Source organism: Ctenopharyngodon idella, chromosome 3 (genome assembly GCF_019924925.1).
Source record: "Ctenopharyngodon idella isolate HZGC_01 chromosome 3, HZGC01, whole genome shotgun sequence".
In the NCBI taxonomy this organism is placed as follows: Eukaryota; Metazoa; Chordata; class Actinopteri; order Cypriniformes; family Xenocyprididae; genus Ctenopharyngodon; species Ctenopharyngodon idella.
The window spans coordinates 29,542,336-29,559,147 of record NC_067222.1 but is presented as its reverse complement, the minus strand read 5'-3'; the positions used below and the strand labels follow the sequence as shown (position 1 = coordinate 29,559,147).

At 36.5% G+C, this 16,812-nt stretch overlaps 2 protein-coding genes across 2 annotated transcripts; both read right to left on the bottom strand.

Annotated features, from left to right (window-relative positions):
• Positions 1–4,182: 4,182 nt before the first annotated feature.
• On the bottom strand, positions 4,183–9,077 carry syt5a (synaptotagmin Va). Its single transcript, XM_051887706.1, has 9 exons — positions 8,879–9,077; positions 8,252–8,266; positions 7,876–8,048; positions 7,623–7,712; positions 7,298–7,465; positions 6,914–7,081; positions 6,696–6,813; positions 6,085–6,218; positions 4,183–4,787 (listed from the first exon to the last, which is right to left on the bottom strand). Exons 1-9 carry the CDS (start codon positions 9,033–9,035, stop codon positions 4,578–4,580), a joined length of 1,233 nt encoding a protein of 410 aa, XP_051743666.1. The 5' UTR covers positions 9,036–9,077; the 3' UTR covers positions 4,183–4,577.
• A 3,262-nt stretch (positions 9,078–12,339) lies between these two features.
• LOC127509223 (ferritin, middle subunit-like) lies at positions 12,340–16,236 on the bottom strand. Its single transcript, XM_051887789.1, has 4 exons — positions 15,979–16,236; positions 13,864–14,010; positions 12,849–12,974; positions 12,340–12,734 (listed from the first exon to the last, which is right to left on the bottom strand). The coding sequence occupies exons 1-4, from the start codon at positions 16,081–16,083 to the stop codon at positions 12,585–12,587; spliced, it is 528 nt and encodes a 175-aa protein (XP_051743749.1). The 5' UTR covers positions 16,084–16,236; the 3' UTR covers positions 12,340–12,584.
• Positions 16,237–16,812: the final 576 nt, after the last annotated feature.

Genomic DNA, 16,812 nt, shown 5'->3' with positions numbered 1-16,812 from the left:
CAGCCATACCAAGTTCCAGCAGCTTTTATGAGCGTTTCCAGTCCAACCATGGATCCAGTCACCCAGCTACACCTTTGGCAAAGAGACTTATCTATTGAGGAATATGTTCACCAGTTCTGTGAGTTATCTTTTCAAGTTCCATTTGACGATGTGTCTTTGAAGGACATTTTCCGTTTTGGCCTAAATGAGCCCATAAAATCCTGGTTTCCTGAAGGGAAGTTCAATTACAGTCTAAGAGACTTTATGGACTATGCCTTAATTTTGTGTGGTTCATCGTTCACTGTGGGGGCGAAAGAGAACTTTAAGAACCCAAAGAATTTTTTGCGAGAGGGCCAACTTCGACAAGCTCCGGTGGCAGCGAAGCTTGTACCGTTACAAGATTCTATGCCTTCCGCTCTGATTATCGCGACCCCGATACTCTACGCACCTCCAAACCCAGTATGTTGTTGTATGGAATGAAAGAGGGTGTCTGATGAGACGCTGAGGCAAATTAATTATTATGCCAAAAACAGTTGGACCCACATATTAAAATTTGGATACAATTTAATTTAGTCTGAATTGTGAAACTGCACTCTGGGTAAAAACAATAAAGGTTTTATTAAGTCTCAGAAGGGAGGAAATGTGGAAGATTTTTATTAATCAGAATATAAAGATTTAAGTATAATATAGCCATTTTAATTCTCCTATTATAATCATGTATCTGACTATGTCTGTGTAAGAGGTCAGTGAGAGAATGGAATGTGCTTGTGTATGTTTTAGCCTCTCGCTCTGCCTCTTCATTAGAAGTATGGTAACTGTGCCTAAGCTGTGTGTCTCGTTCTGCCATTAAAAAATATTTACAGGATGAGCAGCGGCCTCTAGTGTAAATAGGTTTGGGTCTCTCGTTCCACTTTTCAAAACAGACTAGATTCACAGCCAACAAATGCAAGAATTGATAAACAATATTGATGCAGAGTTTGAAAATGTAGATGTATTGACACCACCTAGGCGGTGAGCTATAGGAAAACTGTATAAAAAGATTTTGCGAGAGCCGGTCCGGCAGTTGTGTTCTGCAGACCAACTCGGTTTTGTTCACTTGTAATATTCTGGCATCAAAACTCCAAGTCTTGAAGAGTGGAAAGAGGAGACAGAGGAGAAAGGAGCCACTACTAGAGAGGTCAGTTGCAATTCTTTTGAGAGGTCAGGCAATAATTTATTTTTAGGATTTATGGTTAATTAGAGATTCAAAAGTTACAACCATTCCCTAAAGGGCATATAGTATTATTGATCACTTTAGGCACCTCCCAGAGACAACAGCATTCATCACAAAGACACCAGCAAGACAAAGAAAAGGCAAAAGTGTGGGAGCTTACTGTGCAAAATTTCATATCTCACTTCCCAGGTGGAAAAAAAAAAAAAAAAAAAAAGTACATTTCTAAAATGTACTTAAAGTACTCTATTTTCGTGCACTAATTTTGTACTATACTTTCTTTGTATTTAAAAAATGTATTTAGATAATAGCACATTTTAGTTCATATTTCATGGTGTCTCAAAATAGCACAGTTGAGTACACTTAGATGTTCTTAAGATTATCTTAATATACTAAAAATTCTCTTTAGTACTTCTTAAGTACAAAATTAGTGTGCGAAAATAGAGCACTTTAATTACATCATTGAAATGTACTTTTTTTTTTTTTTTTTTCACCTGGGTTACCATCTATGGGGTGAGACATTTCTGGACTCCTTGACTGTTCAACTGGACGACCCTTTGGAGGATGTGAGGCGTCATACTCCTCATGATGACACCCTTCCCCTGTCTTACACACCTCCATCCAAAAAATTAGATACCTCAAACCCCTCGGCATGATCCCAAAAAAAGCATCCATCCTCTGGAAGCTTTAGCCATCATGCTGAAGCAATGAAAGCAAGCCATGAGGCTTTGGCACATGAATACTCTCATACAAACCCATTTTAACAATTTTATTAATGACCACAAAATAATAATTATAAAACAGGTTGTTCTGATTATGGACACTGATTGCCTGAGACCTCATTCTCCTCAGCATCATGGAGGGAGTTATGATGACAGACTTGCCACAACGTAGGCTGATTAGCTCGCTAGCTGTCTTCATCACTGTCCGTTTCATTTTTTTTCCTGTCCATCCGGCGAGAATTTGCATCAGTTGCGGTCATAGCTGTATCCCTTCTAGCCACAACCACACTACGCCTCCTGTGACAAATTTGTTTGCTGTGTTTGCTTCAGTATTTGTAGTATTTGTATTGCAATATTTTTTTCTCACATGTATTTCACAATGTTTTTTTTTTTTCATTTGTTCCTATGGTATACTGAAAAACAATGAGAAGCATTTAAGTTTTAAAGGGTTTTATTGGAAAACACATTCAATATATGCAAAAAGTCAGTATTTTACAATGTTGACCCTTCTTCTTTGTGACCTCTACAGTTTGCTCTGGCATGCTGGATATCAGCTTCTGGGCCAAATCCTGACTAATGGCGATTGCCTTGTTTGTGCTTGGAATTGATCACAATTTGTGGACTTCTGCTTGTCAACTCAGCTTTAGAGGATTGACCACAGGTTCTTTATGGCATTAAAATTCAGGGAGTTCAGGGAGCTCAATCATGCTGGAAAATTCCTAATTGTAGCATTCACCTTTTCTTCAAGGGGGATTCATCAGAGAAAATAACTTTGCACCAGTCTTCGGCTGTCCAGTCCTTGTACGTCCTGCAGCATTTCATTTTGTCCTTGATGTTTTTCTTGGAGAGAATTGGCTTCTTTGCTGCCCTTCTTGACACCAGGCCGTTTCCAAAGTCTTCACCTCACTGTGCGTTCAGATGCATTCACACCCTCCTGCTTACAATACTGAGCTAGTTCTACACAGATTCATAACTGACTCCTCAGCAGGAGACAGTCCTGGCAGTTGCTGGGCACTCTGGGACGTCCTGCAGTTGAACCGCTCTCCTTGAAGATCCGGTAAATGGCCTTTTCAGGTGCAATATTCTTTGCAGCAATTTCCTTGCATGTGAGTCAGTTTTGATTCAAAGCAATAATGGCCACATGTCTTTTTTTTTTTTGAAGGTAACCATTGCTACACAAAATTCAACAACACAAAGCCCTTCTTCCCTCTAGTTATAGCAATCAGTCTGCTCTTATAATCCACTCAGAATGATAGTGATTTTACCTGCCTAGTACTCGTTCACACTTTCCAATGTGCTGATATGATATGATTAGTGAAATGATGTTAGCTGATGTTGGCCAGGGGCAAAAAAAACAGTGAAATTTTGGTTTTGAAGTTTTTTTTTTTTAAGCCTTTTGTAATTACTTAAAATGCATCTGATCCCTCTGCACAATAATCTAGAAACAATGTGAATCAACACCACCACAACTGAAGCAGCAAACTTTTTGAAACATAAAATATATGTCACTGCCAAAACTTTTGGCCATGGCTGTAAACATTGTTGCTGTGTAAACACAATGTATACAAGAGCCTTTGGGAACCCGATTTAAAAAGCGTTCAGTCTAAGCTAGTTTAAAAACAAAAGTGTTGTATTGTTACAATCGCAGATTGTCATGCTAAAGTGGATTAGCACTGTTGATTAAGGAAATTTTTCAGGTATCTGGCAAATTACTTATCTAAGCCAAAACTAAAGAGACTATTTTGTGAATCTATTTTGATTTGGTTGGATAAGCTCTCTGTCATGGCCATTTGCTATCATTTTGGCTAACTTTGCAATGTTTTGACTTTTCCTTAAAGCACATCTCTACATGTTAATCTGTCTGTTTCATAGTCTTTTACTAATTAATATTTAACCAGTTAACTTTTTATTCCAAATGCAGTCTCTCTATCAGTTCAACATTCTCTAATCTCTATCTTTCACACTTTGCCTGTGTGTCCCTTCTGGTCTCCTTCATCCTCTCCGCACACCCACCCTTCACTGGCTCTAATTCCCTGCTCACATGTATGGCTTAGTCCAGCACTGCACTTGGAACACAGCCGAAAACGGCACAAGATTAATCCAGGCTTCCACCTACAACTGGTCAACTCCAAATACTGCTGAACCTAACCAGACAATTGCTATTGGTAGACATGTTTACAGACAATAATGGCTTCCATATTATTAAAGCCTTTTCTAGTAGATTATGGTGAAATATTTATCATCGATTAATTACTAGGTTTTACTCCTGCGAATTTTATATAAAGAGTGAGAATTGTATATAAAATGAAAACATCTTAAAACCTGCTTTAATATATCCAGTTCTTGTTTTTATAGTCAACTTGACTCACAGAAAAAAAGACGAGGCAAATCAGGACAGTTCTCATACAGTTATAGACCGATACATACACTTTCAAATAAAACAGTTATCATCCACATACATACACATTTAAATAAGAAACAATCCAGATGAACAAAATACATAACATTTATAAAAGTGAATCCTCCTTTGTTTCACAGTAAAGAAGGGTACAGGAAATGAAGACGTTAATAATGCAACAGACAGAAGCTCCTCAGTGACAGGACATATGAGATTTAAATTATGTTTTGCCGAAAACTTTTATTTGAGGGGTGGATAAGTAAGATATTTAGCGGATAGGTGCTTTAAGGGCAGCATCTACTTCCTCTTCATTCTGTAGTGTGTGCCACTGGGCCACAGGTCGTCTGGGATTGGCCAACATGTCTGACCAGTGTCGCAGACCCACCCCACTAGCACCAAACCCAATCCAGCACTTCCCAATTGGATCATTGCTTCCCAGTTTATCATAGTCATAGACGGTGATCAACACCTGGATCTTCTGCAGGGTCACAGAAGAACAGAGAAAAATAGGTCAATCCGCATTTAATCCACTTTGTTCTTCGGTCCCACTTTATATTAAGTGTCTTTAAAGGATTAGTTCACTTTCAAATGAAAATTACCCCAAGCTTTACTCACCCTCAAGCCATCCTAGGTGTATATGACTTTCTGATGAACACAGTCGGTGAAATATTAATAAATATCCTGACGCATCCAAGCTTTATAATGGCAGTGAACAGGGGTCAAGAGTTAATAAAGGCCTTCTGAAGTGAAGCGATGCATTTGTTCAAAAAAATATCCATATTTAAACAAGTTATGAAGTAAAATATCTAGCTTCCGCCAGACCGCCTTCCATATTCAAGTTACGAAGAAAGTGTAAACTGGCGGTGCGTCGGTTACACTTTTTCCGTAAGTGGAATAGGGAAGGTGTAGGATGTAGCGTAAGCTTTTTAAACTGCAAGAGTTTTACACTTTCTTCGTATGTTGAATACGGAAGGCGGTCTGGCGGAAGCTAGATATTTTACTTCATAACTTGTTAAATATGGATATTTTTTTACACAAACGCATCGCTTCACTTCAGAAGAACTTTATTAAGAAGGCCGTGTGCAGTACACGTTTATGATGGATGGATGTGGATGGATGCAATTTCTTCAGCTCATACTTGTGAACCCTGTTCACTGCCATTATAAAGCTCGGATGCGTCAGGATATTTATTAATATTATGCTCATCAGAAAGAAGAAAGTCATACACCTAGGATGGCTTGAGGGTGAGAAAAGCTTGGGCTAATTTTCATTTGAAAGTGAACTAATCCTTTAACTACTATGTAGTAACATTTAAATTAATAATTTGATACAATGCACTTACTGTGTACATACATGTTTTTACATTGTTCTTATATTTAAAAAAATACATACATGCAATTACAGCTGCAATTAATTTCTATAATAAATCAATAGTTACATTGAGCTTTCCCTTACACCTTAACTGACCCTTAAACGTACCCATACCACCAAACCTGTCCCTAACATTACCCGTATCCCACCTCAATAGCAGTAGTACAATAAGTACATTGTACCTAACAATTATTATTTTTTTTGATGCGAGTACATAATAAAGACACCTAATATATACAGTGTGACCCATTATGTTGTAGACCAGATGATTTTACAAGTAACATTAGCGCTATAAACGTAGTGTATGTATAGTGAACAGATTGCATTGTATTAAAAGAACTGAAATGTAAGTCTGTAAATGTATTAGAGATGCAAGTAGTCACGTTTCAAACAGATATGTTTACCTGAATCTGAGCGAAGGGGATTTCAAAGCTGAAACTTTCATTGAAGTAAGGGTTCAGTGTGTTCTGCTTAACTGTCGTCTTCTTCTTCTTGATGCGCTTTCCATTGTGTTGCAGAACCACTTTCACAAAAGGATCTAAGAGAGAAGGAGAAAGAAAAAGTAAGAGAAAATGGCATTGTACATGGATAAAGACAGAAATGCGCCTTAGCACCACATTTCCACAGAAATATTTAAAAGTATAGAAATCTAATCATATTAAAATAAAGAGTAACACTTTAGTATAGGGAACATATATAAACTATTAACTATGACTTTTCCGTTAATAAGCAGTAAATTAGGAGTTTATTAATAGTTAGTAAGTTAGTTGTTAAGTTTAGGTATTGGGTAGGATTAAGAATGTAGAATAAGGTCATGCAGAATAAGGCATTAATATGTGCTTAATAAGTACTAATAAATAGCCAATATTCTAGTAATATGCATGCTAATTAAATGACCCTAAAATAAAGTGTTACCAAATAAGGTCACATTTGATGTGCAGAGAATAATTTCATTTTAATATCAAGTACAACACACAATGGAAATGTAATTTAATTTGAATTCTACCGCACTCACCTGATAAACCACCCACGTCCATCTTCTTCAGGTTCTTGGCTTCCATGATACAGACGGTCAGTTTACCGGAGGTGGGCACATAGCGCAGGGAGATGCAGATGTCTCCAAGCTTTTCTTGCTGTTAAGAAGGAAGAGGAGCGTGTTTAGCTAAAAAGCATAAAAAAACTGACTATGGCAGCAAAAGAAAAAAATGTAATAAGTCTGAAGGAAAGCCTTACTTCCTCTTTCTCTCCTCCAACCAGGTCTTTATATTCGTGTATGGGCTGGCCCAGGTCAATACTGTTCATGGGGATTTTTATCTCTCCAATTACATCATGTTTACCAAAGCGGTCAAAATCGAACACCTGCAGGACCAGAGTTTGTCCTGCTAGATCATTGAAGGGGATCTGGAAACAGAAATAAAAAATCACATTTGAACACTGGTACCATTTCTGCAAAGAAATTGCAGTTGCTTTCTTTAGAAACAAAAGTCAATTGCACTTATTCTACAATAAAATCAAGCATAACAGATAAAGTGCATGACAAATTGCCTTTTGGCAAATGAAAAAACAAAACAAAAAAAAACAAATAAATGCATGATTGTAAGGACATAACTGCAATACCTTAAATATGAATGTCTCGTTGAAAACAGGACACAGGTTCTTGCGCTGGACCTTTGTTTCAAACTTTTTCTTCTTGTCTGGTAGCATATAAACTTTGACATAGGGGTCAGACGTTCCACCCAGATCCATGGCAGGAAGGTCTTGCGCTTGCAAGATACCGACAATGAGCTAAGGATTGTTGAAGAAAAGGTTGCGGGTCAGGTGTTCAAAATCAAGAAGCTAGTCACACATTCTTGAAAACTGTACTTTTTGCTGATTTATATAAAAATGAATCATATCATCTCACAACTAGCATGCATATTAAGAACATCCATTCTCAACCAACCTGATTTTCAGTGAAGTTATAGTCCAGAGTGTACTCCAACTTGCCATAATATTCTTTCTCTCCCTCGCCTTCCCCCTCTTTAGGCTGCTCCTATGGGGTTGAATATTAAGTATCGGCAGTACAAATGTAAAATACTTAAGCAAACCTTTAAGCCAAACTTTACCTATTTCTTTTTAATATTTAAATTAAAGCAAATAATTTGACAGAACAACATCTGAAAGAGCTTCATTCTCTCTGTACAACGATCTTTTACCTCGCCTGCTTCTTCCTCCCCCTCCTTTTTCATCCTTCTTCGTCCACCCTTCCGCTCTCTGACTTTCTTTGCTTTCTTCTTCCCTCCCAAGCACTTCTTATAGATACAGAAAGCAAAGCAGCCAACCAAGGCTAGCACGACCACAACTATGGCACCAATAGCCCACATGGGCACTGTGCAGAAATAAACAAAGAAAGTTAAATGAAAAAAACAGAATGATGTAAAGATCATAATTTAATTTTTGTTAGTAAAAAAGACATCATTGAATGTATCCATGTTTTTAGAAAATGCAAAAAATTGCATAATTTCTGAATATATGGATGAATGGGTTGATGGAGGGATGACAGAAAAAAGACTTTGGAAAATTAAAACTTACTTCTGATCTTGTGGTCTGTTTATGGAATAGATGAAAACATGAAGGATTTACATGGAAATGGAAAATGGAGGAATTAATTTAGCACACACAGTTTAATAGGAATGTATGTTTATAATGACAATATGACGAAATATAAATTATCCCAGCTGGCACCGGACCGGCTGTCCATTTAACATCAGAAAGACATTGGACAGATGTTAAATTTTAGTTGAAAATGAAAATCTGGTTGATGTCAAAAGCCAACAGTGGACAAATGTTATATTTTGGTTACTTAATACAATGAAATATCACTGTTTAATAATGTTATAATTCAACATTGTGTTAACACTAACATTATGGCGTTTAGCAGACGTTGGGTTTGGGTTAACATACCTCACAACTAAATGTTAGTATTTGACGTTAATATGATGTTGGCATGAGGTGATTCCACTACTTAAAAGCAACAAAATATCAATGTCAGCTGTCAGCAGTATTCTACATCACACTGACGTTGGCATTAGATGTTGTTCTGACATTGAATATTTACATTGTGTGACCAAAATTCAAACATCTACATCTTATGATGATGGTAGCCAGCTGAGATAAGATTAAGTGTGGCATATATCTTGACATACAATTATTACTTACTAGGTAGATGGCCAAGCTCATTGAAGAACTTATTCTTCATATTTATGAAGTTGTGGGAATGGTGAGATGGAGGGGGCGGAGGGGGTGGAGCAGGATTAGGCTCCTCCTCTGATTCTGCTGCCCTCCGCCCACGATGCTGCATACTGACCAATCGCATGGCTGATCAGCTAGAGACATAAAACAGACTGTCACTATCCTGAAATAACCTACATGAACTAAATGCCTCAAATCACATATATCCCCTAGATCAGTCTGGTGTCCTGTAAAGTATTCATTTAATATCCCTCTTTTTTTATAATGTGCTCCTTTCCATCCCATCCACCACCCCTCCTTCTGTCAAGCCCACACTATCGCTCTTTCCCTCCCCTCCTCTGTCCTCTTTGTGCCATGACTTTTGATGGAGTAAACTCTGATGCTATAGGACTCCACATGTCCGTTATTAATCCTTCTGGAATTGTGGCATGCCAAAACACAACCATGCATGCATAATGCCCATGTGTTCAAACACTATAATTTGGTCAAAAATATTTGTCTCACACATTAACACACAATGGATATGTCTCCACCTGCCCTGCTCAGCTGATCTGACCTCGTCACTCTCAGCAGATGCATAACGAGATTAATTGCCAAAGCTAATCCAAAAATCCTTGGGTTTAAGTAAATTAGGAACAGGGCCCTCCCCTTGCCGCCTCACTTTCACACTTGAGCCTACACAACATCTTGTCATCAGACCGACATATAAAAGACTTCAGACTTAAGGTAGCCACTGCTCTTTTCTGTATATAAGAATGTGTTGAGCAGCAAGGTCACGGTTGGATTAATGAGGGCAGGACTTTGTGATGATTCTCTTCCTGTAGCTTGTTTACTCATCAGCCACATGGACTGACTACAGTGATGAAAGACGATGGACTCAAATTCTTTAATTTCTCTTGAAATAGCCCCAAAGCCAGATTCAGTTTAGAGATTAAAGTCCATCCCTTACATACTTGACCTCGCTGGTTCATGATGATTAAGGGACCCATTTCACTTTTCATACACATGGTGTATATAACACACCAATAACATGGTTAAAAAAAAAAATGAATTTCTGAATACAGTTTTTTTTTTTTTTCATCCTGGTGGTCACTTTAATATCTTTCTCTGCTGGTTAGATTTTTTTAGGGGGTGGGATTTTTCACTCATTAAAAATATGATTTAAATTTGTTAGTGAGTGAACTTCATGGAAAGTTCATGGAAAGTCATATACAATATGTAAATATAACATAGTGGTATATACTTAAATGAGTTTGTTGCTTAGAAGCATCATTGCTACAGTATAGCTCACCTGTGCCTCGGCGACTCGAGAATATTTTTTATTGTACTTTTATTCAAATTTGTATTACATTTTTTTTCTTTTACTTAGATACAAATATTATTCATATTTATTTAGTATTTAGTAGCACAATGTTAGGACAAAATCTGTTTGATTCATGAAGCATGCACTCTTTTCATATTTAGTATTCTGACATTTGCAAAGTCACTCTCTTTTGCTAAAGTATATATATATATATATATATATATATATATAGGCCGATAATATATATTTTATAAGAACCTTCTAAAACTTCTAGATATTTAGAAGAACCTTCTAAATATTTATTTATAACATTAAGGGTTTTTCTTTTCTCTTCTGTTCTTTTCTTTTCTTTTCTTTTCTTTTCTTTTATTTTCCAAAGAGACGGATACATTGAAAGTGCTTAATCTGAGAGTTCAGAAAGCATAATTTGTGTCATTTACAGACAGGACTGCCCTAATCTGGCTAAAGAAGTCCAGTCGCTCTGTGCGTCACAGACCATCAGACGGCGTCATACGGCCTTGGGTTTTTTTTTTTTTTTTTTTTTTTTTTTTCATCAGCGCTACTTTGTCCACCAGCGGGCAGAACTGCTGTATTTTCGGATTACCTAAATCTCATCTAGACACCCTTTTTCGTTGGAAAAAAAAAAATGCTTAGTATTACACACAGTTGTCTATGACTGAAAAGCATTTACAGACAGGCTAAGCATTAATTTAGTCGAGAAAAAAAATCATCTTGAGAGACTTATTACCAGATCTCATAGAGGAAAGGAATTAGGCCTACTGTTATACAAAATATGAAGAAGAAGGGAAAAAAAAAAAGACAAATTGCGTTTTTTAAATAACGTCACTGTGCGATATTATATTTCTAAATAGTTTTCACTTAGGCTATAGGCTATTTACAGCAAATTTTGAATGGTCTTTTTCATTTAGCTTGTGTGTGGACTGGGTTGTATAGCCTATATAGTCTCCATGAATTTAGGCTAACTGGTGACAATATTTTAATAGCACTTGTGCTGTTAATTTTCAACTAGCCTACACTGTGTGGCATATATTTTTTAAATAGCTACAACTACGTACCTACTCTATTAATGTTATAAAACTGCGTTAACTATACTATTATATAGGCTACTAGGCCTAACCATAAAAAAAAAAAAAAATACTTTTTAAAATAATGTTAAATGACTCTGCTTGACATGTCAATCAAATATGCAAGATAGTAGCCTAATATTTAAATGCAAGCGCGTGAAGAGCCGATAAATAATAAACTTACCTGATGATCTGTTACTGAGCCAACACTCTCTTAGCCTATATAGGATAGAAACCTGCGCGTTGGTTAGAGACGCCACACTGCTCTAACTTACACTTATCATCCACTTTATCATCTGTCCCTCTCTCTCCCCAAAGCGCATTTGAAGCGCCAAACCCTCTTTCACTTGGATTAATCGCGCTCTCCCTTCTGTTCGCAGTTATGTGCTCTGGGTTTTCTCATGTGACAATCTTATTTCATCCATCTCCTATGCCGTTTATCAGTTCACTAGTAGCCTACCCCATATAATCTCATGTTGTTTATCCGATTCTAATTTCCAATATAATTTTCGCTCAGTGACCCCTCTGAATCGGATTATACTCGGTGGCTCACCGCTGCTAATAGACGAGATTGACATGGCATATGAAGCTGTGAACTTAATTGATTTTGAAATTAGAACAAGGCGTCTGCCACAGTTGATGATTATTGAGATAGGATAGCCTATATTTAAAAAATAATCTGTTGTAGCCTACCACAAAGGCCCTCGGTCCTTCAGGGTTTATGCTGTTACAGCCTACACACGGAGGAAACACTACCCTCATGTGGTAAAATGAAATACTACAACTTTTTGACGCGCAAATTCATGTGAATATTTACGTTTATTCATGTCTCTTTTTTCACTTTATCTTCTGTTTTGTGAGGTTTGGTGTCCCTGTTACAGTCATTTTGTACATTAATCAAATACACTATCAAATAGTTACCACTTTTTAGATCTGCATTCACAGCTCTTTTTGCAGGCTAAATAATACTAATAGCCTACTGTAATATATACACCCCACTAAATGAATCCCATAATTTAAATAAAAAAGACAAGGCTTTCAGCTCAAAATATTTATTTAAATTCACTATGTCAGTCAGTGCACATTGTCATCGAGCAATGCTTATGTTGAATCACAATATGTAATCATTTTACACTGCATAATTGTATAATAGTAACAGGAACCTTTACTTGATGTTGTTTTTTCTACCTCTCAAAAATTAAAAATTTGCACAAGAGCTGTTTGATAAGAACATCTTTAAGAGAATAGTATTTCTATTCATTTTTGTATGGTCTGAGGTCTGCATTTAGCTTTCCAGGGTGTGCTTGTCAAACAGGTACTCCGCCATCCTGTTGTTGCCAGCATCCATCTTGGAAAGGTTGGTGATGTGGTCACCAAGCTTCTTGATGGCCTCAACCTGCTCATTCAGGTAGTGAGTCTCCAGGAAGTCACACATCTGTTAGACAAGACATCAGAAAAGATTTTAGGATGCAATCTTCCAAGAAAAGAAGTGAAACTGTTGTAAAAGGCATGTATATGGAGGCAACTTCAACAAATTAGGGTTACTCACATGAGGGTCTCCCTTCTCAGAGGCGACCTTATGCAATTCCAGCAGAGCCTGGTTGACGTTCTTCTCCAGCTGAAGAGCGCACTGCATAGCGATCAGTCCATTGCCCCACATATCACGCTCCGGTTTCTAGAGAGGTAGAAAGATCAGTGAGCATGTTACTGTACATGGCATAATAAGATCATTCCATAACACGAGATCTACACTGAAAAAAACAATAAGTAAAATTTACTTAATTTTTCTTTTGCACGCATATTTTTTAAGTAAACTTCAAATATGGAATTAAGTAACTCTACTTAACTAAGTTAAGTAAAATTAAAAATAAGTAATTTTAACTTGGCCAGTAAAAAGTTGAGTAATTGCTACTTAGTTGAAGTTTCTTTTGCAATACATCTTACTCAAACATTAAAACACTAAATTAAACCATACTTTTAAAGTATATGCTTTACTTAGACATATCTAAATAAATAATACAATAGATATTGTGTAGACACCATTTCTACATACTAAGTAATGCAGTACCTGAACACAGAAACCTCAATACCTGGTACACAATACACAATGATGGTAACATTCGATGGATTGTTTTGAGTGTGAATGTGGCATTTTGAGTAAAAAAATCCAAATGTCATAAAATGGCAAGTTACTAAACCTAACCACAAGTGATAAAATGATAAAACAGTCTAAAAACAGTGAAAAATTGACCTCATTAATTATTCAAGGACCAGTGCATGATGGGAACACCAGTATCAGAAAAGTTGAGTTTTACTTAATTTTATAATGTTGATATTTACGCTTTAATTTCTACAAGCTTAAATTGAGTACTTATATAGAATTTACTTAGTGTTTTTTTTTTTTTGTAATTCTTGTCTGAACTAACTTTTTCAGGTAAAAATTGTATTTGTTTTTTCTGTAGTATTTACTTCACCATAAAATCATTTTTACTATCTAGACAGAGTCAACTTTGCTTATGTAATATTCAAAGTCATAAGGCTTGATTCAAAATACTATCAAGCACCTTTACGTCCTGAAGGACAATTTTTCCACCCCTCTTATTCTGGAACTCCATGAATTTCTCGGCATGCTCGCGCTCCTCCTCACTGTTCTCCTTGAAGAACTTGGCAAAACCAGGAAGAGCCACATCATCCCGTTTGAAGTAGAAAGCCTGAACAAAATCGAATAATAATGTTAAGGAACAAGGGAACAAATAACAACTTAAGGAACAGCCTTTTATCAGGGACTACAGTCATACAATTTTTTAAAGTCTCTCCAGCGAACAGCATCCAATCAAAGTCAAACTAACTGATCTCAGAATAAGACAGCAACTGTCAGCAACTGTAACCCATAACAACTGTAAACAGCCGTGAATGTTTCCATAACACTGATGCGCAGTGTAGCTACTGCTTGTGGCACTTGTTATTCGGGTATTATACAGGTGCTGGTCATATAATTAGAATATCATGAAAAAGTTCATTTTTTTATTGTAAATTATTTTTAAAAATGAAACTTTCATATATTCTAGATTCCCTACATGTAAAGTAAAACATTTCAAAAGTTTTTTTTTTAAATTTTGATGATTAGAGCGTACAGCTCATGAAAGTCCAAAATCCAGTATCTCAAAATATTAGAATATTTCCTAAGATCAATCAAAAAATGGATTTGCTAAACAGAAAAGTTCAAGTTCTTTAAAGTATGTTCATTTGTGCACTCAATACTTGGTCGGCAGCACATATTACAGCAAATGACTTGCTCCTAGCACAAATTACTGCATCAGTGAAGTGTGGCCTGGAAGTGATCAGCCTGTGGCACTGCTGAGGCACTATTGAGCCTTCAGATCATCTGTATATTGTTGGATCGACTGTTTCTCATCTTTCTCTTGAAAATATCCCATAGATTCAGGTCAGGCATATTGGCTGGCCAATAAAGCACAGTAATATCATGGTCAGCAAACCACTTGGAAGTGGTTTTTGCACTGTGGGCAGGTGCTAAAGTCCTGCTGGAAAAGGAAATCAGCATCTCCATAAAGCTTGTCAGCAGATGGAAGCATAAAGTGCTCCAAAATCTCCTGGAAGATGGCTGCATTGACTTTGCACTTGATAAAACACAATGGACCAACACCAGCAGACATCACGGCCCCCCCAAATCATTACTGACTTCAGAAACTTCACACTAGACTTCAAGCAGCTTGGATTCTGTGCCTCTCCAGTCTTCCTTCAGACTCGGGGACCATGATTTCAACATGAAATGCAAAATTTACTTTTATCTGAAAAGAGGACTTTCGACCACTGTTCACTGTCCAGTTCTTTTTCTCCTTAGCCCAGGTAAGATGCTTCTGACATTGTTTCTGTTTCAGAAGTGGCTTGGTAGTCCTTTTCCTGAAGATGTCTGAGTGTGGTGACTCTTGATGCGCTGACTCCGGCTTCATTCTACTCATTGTGAAGCTCTCCCAAGTGTTTGAATCGGCTTTTCTTGACAGTATTCTCAAGCTTGCGGTCATCCCTGTTGCTTGTGCACCTTTGCCTACCCAATTTCTTCCTTCCAGTCAACTTTGCATTTAATATGCTTTGATATTTCACTCTGTAAACAGCCACCCCATTCAGTAATGACCTTCTGTGACTTACTCTCTTTGTGGAGGGTGTCAATGATTGTCTCCTGGACCATTGCCAATTCAGCAGTCTTCCCCATTAGTGTGGTTTCAAAGAACAAGAGATACCCGGAATTTATACTGTAGGGATGGTCATTTAATGAAACTCAAATGTAAATATTCTAATATTTTGAGATACTGGATTTTGGACTTTCATTAGCTGTACGCTCTAATCAACAAATTAAAAAAAAAAAAACTTTTGAAATGTTTTACTTTACATGTAGGGAATCTAGAATATATGAAAGTTTCATTTTTTTAAATAAATTACAATAAAAAAATGAACTTTTTCATGATATTCTAATTATATGACCAGCACCTGTATTTATATAGCCTACATATTTATACAGTGTTCTTGTAGTTTTAGCTTTCTAGAACGTTGTTTTTCTTAACGTTAGACACGTTTTGTCAAGAATGGAAAACAATAATCAATAGAAACAACGTTCCGTATAAATATTTAGCAAAGTGATAAAACCAATAAGAGATACTTACCATTGAAGTGTAAGTGTAGGAAGCATAAAGCTCCAGATTGATCATCTTGTTGATCAAAGCCTCGCAGTCGCGGTCGTAGTTCTGGCGAATCTGAGAAGTCTCCATTTCAGCGGGGTTTTTTTATCACAACGTTGGTGCAAAATAAATAAGAAATTTAAATAAATAGATTTAAATAAATTCCGGCGAGATCGAAGTTCCGTTCAATCACTGTTGAAGCAAGAACCTATTCTGATCTTCCTGAAGCTGTGAGTGAAATGAAGGTGCGCATCTGGCTTTTATACTGTACGATCACAACACGATGCGTCAGTGGAATTGAAACCAGTAACTGGAGTTGAGTAACGAAGTGACTAGACAATTCACTGTGTTATTATAGATAACGAAGACAAGATAATGGATAGGCTTTTTTTTTTTTTTTTTTTAAGTCTTTTTCCTTTTTCATAATTAATAGCATAGTCAATCCAACAGTTTTTTTTTACAATTAGCACACACATGATATGCACACACATGATTTGCATTTTAAACTTTGCAAGTTTAAAATACAACTTTTAGTTTCCCCCCCAACTTTTTTCATACTCTTATACAAGTGTCTCCCACTTTTGTACCTTGATCATTCATTTCTGTAGTCACATATTGCATTTTGCATATATAGACTATAACCTTATTACTTATTTTTAAATGATTGTTTATGCAGAATAGTTCTGATTTAAAATATCATTAATGATAACACTCTCCTATCATTACCTTTAGCTACTAAAATAAATGTATAGTAATATGATACACAACATTCACAGCATTAGTAAGCTAACTAATATAGTGGTGATTTTTGATCACTAT

Bases quoted from the DNA above. Each gene is read 5' to 3' on its own strand.
- syt5a (XM_051887706.1), bottom strand. From the start codon at position 9,035: ATGCGATTGGTCAGTATGCAGCATCGTGGGCGGAGGGCAGCAGAATCA. The intron at 7,466-7,622 runs GTTGGTTGAGAA...AACAATCCTTAG, and splicing joins ATAACTTCACTGAAAATCAG to CTCATTGTCGGTATCTTGCA. The intron at 7,082-7,297 runs GTATTGCAGTTA...TTCTGTTTCCAG, and splicing joins ACGAGACATTCATATTTAAG to ATCCCCTTCAATGATCTAGC.
- LOC127509223 (XM_051887789.1), bottom strand. From the start codon at position 16,083: ATGGAGACTTCTCAGATTCGCCAGAACTACGACCGCGACTGCGAGGCT. The intron at 12,975-13,863 runs GTGCTTGATAGT...CTACCTCTCTAG, and splicing joins TTGTCCTTCAGGACGTAAAG to AAACCGGAGCGTGATATGTG. The intron at 12,735-12,848 runs GTGAGTAACCCT...CTTGTCTAACAG, and splicing joins CTGAGAAGGGAGACCCTCAT to ATGTGTGACTTCCTGGAGAC.